Source organism: Somniosus microcephalus, unplaced genomic scaffold (genome assembly GCF_052327205.1).
Source record: "Somniosus microcephalus isolate GS21.2 unplaced genomic scaffold, FLI_Smic_1.0 unresolved_chr5, whole genome shotgun sequence".
In the NCBI taxonomy this organism is placed as follows: domain Eukaryota; kingdom Metazoa; phylum Chordata; class Chondrichthyes; order Squaliformes; family Somniosidae; genus Somniosus; species Somniosus microcephalus.
In genome coordinates this window covers 40,029,161-40,036,355 of record NW_028225183.1, presented here as the reverse complement: position 1 = coordinate 40,036,355, position 7,195 = coordinate 40,029,161, and the positions used below count along the sequence as shown (strand labels likewise).

At 45.3% G+C, this 7,195-nt stretch overlaps 1 protein-coding gene across 1 annotated transcript; it reads right to left on the bottom strand.

Annotated features, from left to right (window-relative positions):
• Positions 1 to 4,009: 4,009 nt before the first annotated feature.
• LOC147087964 (histone H2B-like) lies at positions 4,010 to 4,511 on the bottom strand. The gene has a single exon (XM_085977870.1). It carries the CDS (start codon positions 4,408 to 4,410, stop codon positions 4,036 to 4,038), a length of 375 nt encoding a protein of 124 aa, XP_085833996.1. The 5' UTR covers positions 4,411 to 4,511; the 3' UTR covers positions 4,010 to 4,035.
• Between the last annotated feature and the right edge of the window lie 2,684 nt (positions 4,512 to 7,195).

The window sequence follows — 7,195 nt, the reverse complement described above, 5'->3', positions numbered from 1 at the left end:
ATCAAAGAACAATGAGGTGGGGTCACAAGGGGTCAAATATTGCAGATGCTGGGGTCTGTATGAAAAGCAAAAAAAAAAAGACAAAAAACATTTTTTTTTTTATTGGCTGGAAATCACAGCAGGTCCGGCCGCATCTGTGTAGAGAGAACAAGCCAATGTCGACTCGAGTCTGGATGACCCTGCATCAGGTGGGGTTACATGTAGCGTGACATGAACCCAAGATCTCGGTTGAGGCCGTCCTCATGGGTCCGGAACTTGGCTATCAGTTTCTGCTCGATGATTTTGCGTTGTCGTGTGTCTCGAAGGCCACCTTGGAGAATGCTTACCCGAAGATCGGAGGCTGAATGTCCTTGACTGCTGAAGTGTTCCCCGACTGGAAGGGAACACTCCTGCCTGATGATTGTTGCGTGGTGTCCGTTCATCCGTTGTCGCAGTGTCTGCATGGTCTCGCCGATGTACCATGCTCCGGGGCATCCTTTCCTGCAACGTATGAGGTAGACAACGTTGGCCGAGTCACATGAGTATGTACCATGTACCTGGTGGGTGGTGTCCTCACAGTATTCCAGGTGTGGCCTCACCAGTACCCTGTATAACTGAAGCAAGACTTCCCTGCTTTTATAATCCATCCCCCTTGCAATAAAAGCCAAGATTCCATTGGCCTTCCTGATCACCTGCTGTACCTGCATACGAACCTTCTGTGTTTCATGCACCAAGACCCCCAGACCCCTTTGTACTGCAGCACTTTGCACTTTCTCTCCATTTAGATATTAACTTGCTCTTTGATTTTTTCTGCCAAAGTGCATAACCTCACACTTTCCAACATTATATTCCATCTGCCAAATTTCTGCCCACTCACTTAGCCTGTCTATGTCCTTTTGCAGGTCTTTTATGTCCTCCTCACTCACTGCTTTCCCTCCCATCTTTGTATCGTCGGCAAACTTGGATATGTTGCACTTGGTCCCCTCCTCCAAATCGTTAATAAAGATTGTAAAGATTCCAGTTCTCACTTTCGGTGCCCGCTCTATCCTGAGGCTACTTCGGATTGGTCGTTTGATTGGAATCCCATTTCCTTAACAGAACTAACTATTGGCCTCTATTGATCAATTTTAAAATAAAGTTTGAAACATTCCACCAAATTTAAAATTAAAGACTTTTATTTATAATTGTAAAATTCATCTGAGGCAGACATTAATTTGGAGCAGTTATACTATTGTTCTGATAATTTCCTCACCAGATTGAAAGGACGTTAGCCGGAATGAATAAACTGACGAAATCAGTGCAGTAAACCGGCGGCTCCTTCAGAGAGGCTGTGGGTGGCTCTTAAAGGAGCCGTTGTGATTTCTATATTTCTGTCAGTAAATTGTAGTGTTTTACTTGGAGCTGAGCTTTTTGGTCACCCCGTGCTTGGCCAGCTCCCCGGACAGCACCAGACTCACAGCGGTCTGGATGTGTGGACACAATCCGCACTTTCCAAACTATTAAAGGTCTCTGCCATCTAGTGACTGACGGTGAGTGCTGCAACAAGAGACAATAATTCAGCAGAAACCATTTTAATTTGGAGAGAAAATACTTCAGCACCGTGTTTATGTTCAGCTTAAATCCATTGCCAAATAGTTTATTGGTCCAGCTGAAAACTCCAAACAACCATTAAAAGCAGATGGACGCGCTCACCCGATTCCAGTGTGAACAGTGTGGTTGATCATTGATTGTGGGATAGATACTGTCTCTGTCACTCTGGCTCTTGGTGCCAATGTGAGATTCACTGCTGAATATGGGATACTATATCTGTCACTCTCTTGTACAGTGTGGCAGTGGGATTGACAAAAATGCCTATGATAGACAACGCCTGTCACTGCCTGTATTGTGAGTGGCAGATTGGCTGGTGAAAAACGATCGATACTGTATCTGACACTGTCTAGTGCAATGTGACATTTTTAATTGTCTGGTGAGGCTACACTAGAAACTTTATCTGTCACTCACTGGTACTGTATCAGTGTGGGATTGACAGGTGAATATAGGAAAAGCACAAGCGCTCACTCACTGGTATTGCATGTGAGTGATGGAGTGTTCGTTCATACAGGATAGCAATTGTATCAGTCACTCTGTCTGTGTGGCAGCGTCTGATTGTCAGGTGAGTGGTGGATAGATAATTTAATGGGCAAATCTGTGAATTTCAAAGTAGAATTTAAGATTTAACATGTTAAATTAGATCTGAGATAATTGTGAGCCATAGATAAGAACAGGAACCAGCCCTTTCCTGGAAACTGTGGGTGGCTCTGAAAAGAGCCTTTGGGTTATCAGATTGAATCTTGTCCGCTTTACTTGCTCTTGGAGCTGGCAGTGCTGGTTTTCTTGGGCAGCAGCACCGCCTGGATATTAGGCAGCACCCCGCCCTGAGCGATTGTCACCCCTCCCAACAGCCTGTTGAGCTCCTCGTCGTTGCGGATGGCCAGCTGCAGGTGTCTGGGGATGATGCGGGTCTTCTTGTTGTCGCGGGCCGCGTTGCCGGCCAGCTCCAGGATTTCAGCGGTCAGATACTCGAGCACAGCAGCCATGTAGACCGGGGCTCCGGCACCCACACGCTCAGCGTAGTTGCCCTTTCGGAGGAGCCTGTGAACACGGCCCACAGGGAACTGCAGTCCGGCCCGGGATGATCGAGACTTAGCCTTGGCCCGAGCTTTACCGCCGGTTTTACCTCTGCCAGACATTTTCACAATCAACGCGTTCAGAGAAAGAATGAAAGTCTCCTCCCACATCGGCCCTTCTTATACCTTCTGGAGGAATGAAGACAGCCTACTTGTGATTGGTCTCTCTGTGGTGCATTTCATTGGTGTTTTCCGGTGACCAATCACAGTCTGTTTTTCCCAGCAATGATAAGTGTGTGGAAATAACTGTCCCCAACAGTCAGACCGCCAACCATTTTTAAAATTCGAAAAGTCCGCCAATTATTTTCCTAAACGAGCGAATTAAGTTAATAAATATACCATTAGCCAAAGTTTTCACCATGTTTTTAAAAATTCATTTTATCTTATTTCATCTCTCCCTTGCAAATTCCAGGCTGTTACAATAAGGATTAATTTCGGGTTGAATATCGCACTTCCACGGGCGGGATTAATTCCCCATTGATTCTGTAACGGGACACATTCCAGCTCAAATTTTGTAAAAGTGAGGATTCACAGATTATCGATCGATCCTTTGCACAGGCGCTGCTGCGGGAGTGAAACCAGAACTAGGAGCCCTGCTGTGAGAAGAGAAGAGGGACAGAGTGTTCAAACTGACCCCGTTCTGGTCTCTAAGAAACCCCATTCTGGGTTGTTACACTGCAGGAAGTCTCGGGTTAATAAAATGATTGACCACAACTGGCATTGAAAAAAAATGAAAATGTTTTTACAGAGATTGAGGTGACTGAATAAATTCCCATTGATTCTGTAACGGGACACATTCCAGCTCAATCTTTGTAAAAGTGAGGATTCACAGATTATCGATCGATCCTTTGCACAGGCGCTGCTGCGGGAGTGAAACCAGATCTGGGAGTCCTGCTGTGAGAAAAGAGGGACAGAGTGTTCAAACTGACCGCGTTCTAATCTCTAAGAACTCCCATTCCGGGTTGTTACAATGCACCAAATCTCCGGTTAATAAACGGATGGAGTCCCAACTTGCTTTAGAAAAATGCAAAGTTCTTGACAGAGAACGAGGTGACTGAAATCGGAATCTCGCACCTAAAACAAACTTTTAATTAGTTGGCTGGCGCTGCAAATAAACGGGTCTGAGAGCAAAGGCAAAGTGCGACCAAGGACCGTGTTTGTGTTTTAGTGGGCGGGAAATACAACATGGACACTAAGGGCGATCCGGTCAATGAAACTGCTTATCTGAGTTAAAAACGACATCTACAGCTGGAACTTCAAACGTTCTTAATAATTACAGTAAATTGAATCTACAAGGCGATGCGTTGTGTAGCTCTTTCAGAGAGATAGTGGGTGGCTCTTAAAAGAGCCGTTTTGTTTGGAGTTTCTTCTTTCAGGACAGCGTGGAGTTTTACTTGGAGCTGGTGTATTTGGTCACCGCCTTTGTCCCTTCCGACACGGCGTGCTTGGCCAGCTCCCCGGGCAGCAGCAGGCGCACGGCGGTCTGGATCTCCCGGGAGCTGATGGTGTGCCGCTTGTTGTAATGGGTCAGGCGGGAAGCCTCACCCGCGATGCGCTCGAAAACATCGTTCACAAACGAGTTCATGATGCTCATGGCCTTGGAGGAGATGCCGGTGTCAGGGTGAACCTGCTTCATCACTTTGTAGATGTAGATGGAGTAACTCTCCTTCCTCGACTTTCTGCGCTTCTTGCCGCCCTTCGCTGCCGGTTTAGTGACGGTTTTCTTAGCGCCCTTCTTAGCAGCTGTCTTCTTTTCATCCACCATTCTTAAGCTAGATTTCAGCAACAAAATGACTCAAACTTGCTCCGCGCTCGGAATATATAGGCAACCCCACAGTCCTATGCTAATGAGGGATGGGTAAAGGCAATGATTGTGATTGGCTGGTTAGGAATGATGTCAATTTATTCTTCTGCATATCTCTGATTGGCTTCTTTAGGTATCCAATCAGACTGAGTGTTTGCCACCAGTACGCCCCCTGCAAGTGCGTGTGTGACATCTGCCCATTCACCATTTCCCAGACCATCTTCCAGGGCCGCAAACACTCCTTCCGGACGGGACAGCCAGTTAGATAGACTTCCTCCAATTTGTGCACTATATTCACGCATTGCGGTGTGGTCTCCGCCACTTTAGTTCTGCATCTGCCAATCTCTAATACTGTGTGTGTGGGGATAGTTCTGTATCACTCAGTCTCTGCCGTCCTTGCGGGCTCCGTGCGTCCCAGGCAGCTAAGTGTCCTTTGTTGATTGGTGCGCTCGGCTCGTTAAGAAAAAAACATTTCACTGACTGGATTTCACTTGTTGTATTTGGTTATGTGACAAATAAAATTGAAACTGAAATAGAATTGATTTATGTAAGTGTAGGAATCATTCTCAATCTCAGTCTCTGTTAAGGTATGTGTGTGTGGAATCCTTTAGTTTCCTGTCCGTCACTTTTTTTTTATTCGTTCATGGGATGTGGGCATCGCTGGCAAGGACAGCATTTATTGCCCATCCCTAATTGCCCTTTGAGAAGTTTTTGGTGAGACAGGTTCTTGAACCGCTGCAGTCCGTGTGATGAAGGTACTCCCACAGTGCTGTTAGGGAGGGAGTTCCAGGATTTTGAGCCAGTGACGATGAAGGAGCGGCGATAGAATAGACAGTGCTTGATGGCTGGTGTGGACATGATGGGCCGAAGGGCCTCTTTCTGTGCTGTATAACTCTATGACTCTATGACTATGACTAAGTGTCAGAGTGGGATTCTATCTTGTACCGTGTGTCAGTGTTGTTATTGATTCTGAATCTGTCATTTTCTGGTAGAGTGTGAGTCTGAGATTCATTCTACATCTGCCTGTCACTAGGACGGTGTGCAAGTCTGAGATTCATTCTACATCTGTCTGTCACTGGTACTGATTGTCAGTGTGGGACTCCTTCTGTATCTCTCAGTCTCTGGTACTGTGTGTGAGTGTGGGACTCATTCTGTATCTGTCCGTCACTGGCACTGATTGTGAGTGTGGGAGTCAATCTGTATCTGTCAGTCTCTGGTACTGATTGTGAGTGTGTGAGTCATTCTGTATCTGTCAGTCTCTGGTACTGATTGTGAGTGTGTGAGTCATTCTGTATCTGTCAGTCTCTGGTACTGATTGTGAGTGTGGGACTCATTCTGGATCTGTCAGTCTCTGGTACTGGATGTTAGTGTCCAATTAGTTCGGAATCAGTCTGTCTTTTGTACTGTCTTTCAGCGAAGAATTCTGCATGAATCTGCTACTCACTCGGATTATGAAAGTGGGAATCGTACTGCATCTATCAGTCTCTGCCACTTGATGTTAGTTTGAGATTCATTCCATTTCTGCTAGTACCTGGTACTGTATGTGAGTGTGGGACTAAATCTACATGTAAATCAATTGTACTGCATGTAATTGTGGCCTCATTCTGTATCTGCCAGGCCCTCTGATGCACTGTCTGTCAGTCTCTGTTCTGTATGTGTGTGCTAGACTATTATATATCTGTCAATCTCTGGTACTGTATGTGAGAGTGAGATTCATTTTGCACCAATCAGTCTTTAATGTGGGGTTCACTTTGTCTCTATCATTTGCTGGTATTGTGTAGGAGTGTGTATTAATTCTGGGTCTGTCACCGTCTGATAATCTGTGTCAGTGTGAGATTCATTCTCTTTCTCTGCCAATCTGTGATACTGTATGTGAGTTTGAGATTTATTCTATATCTGTCATTTCCTGGTATGGCATGTGAGTTCGGGATTTATTCTGTACTGTATGCTAGATTTAGATTAATTCTGTCTCTGTCATTATCTGGTAATGTATGAGGAGAGATTGGGTCGATTAGGCTTATATTCGCTAGAGTTTAGAAGAATGAGAGGGGATCTCATTGATACTTATAAAATTCTAACAGGACTAGACAGACTAGATGCAGGAAGGATGTTCCCGATGACAGGGGAGTTCAGAATCAGGGGTCACAGTCGAAGGATAAGGGGTAAGCCATTTAGGACTGAGCTGAGGAGGGATTGAGCTGGCGAACCTGTGGAATTCTCTGACACACAGGGCAGTTGAGGCCAATTCATTAAATATATTCAAGGAGGAGTTGGATATATTTCTTGAGGCTAAAGGGATCAAGGGATATGGGGAGAAAGCAGAGAAAGGGTACTGAATTTGGATGATTAGCCATGATCTCATTAAATGGTGGAGCAGGCTCGAGGGGCCAAATGGCCTACTCCTGCTCCAAAATCTCAGTTTCTATGTATGAGAGTGTGAGATTCATGCTGAGTATCTGTCATCTCTGATACTGTATGTGAATATCAGTTTAATTCTGTCTGTCACTGTCTGGTACTGTATGTAAGTGTGAGATTTATTCTGTGTGTCTGTCTCTCATACAAATGTAAGAAGTCACACAACACCAGGTTATAGTCCAACAGCTTTATTTGAAATCACAAGCTTTCGGAGCGCTGCTCCTTCGTCAGGTGAAGAGGAGAAATGCATATAGACACAGCATATATAGTCAGAGAATACTGCCAGATGATTACAGGTAATCTTTCTAACTGCCCTTTATTACACCTCGGC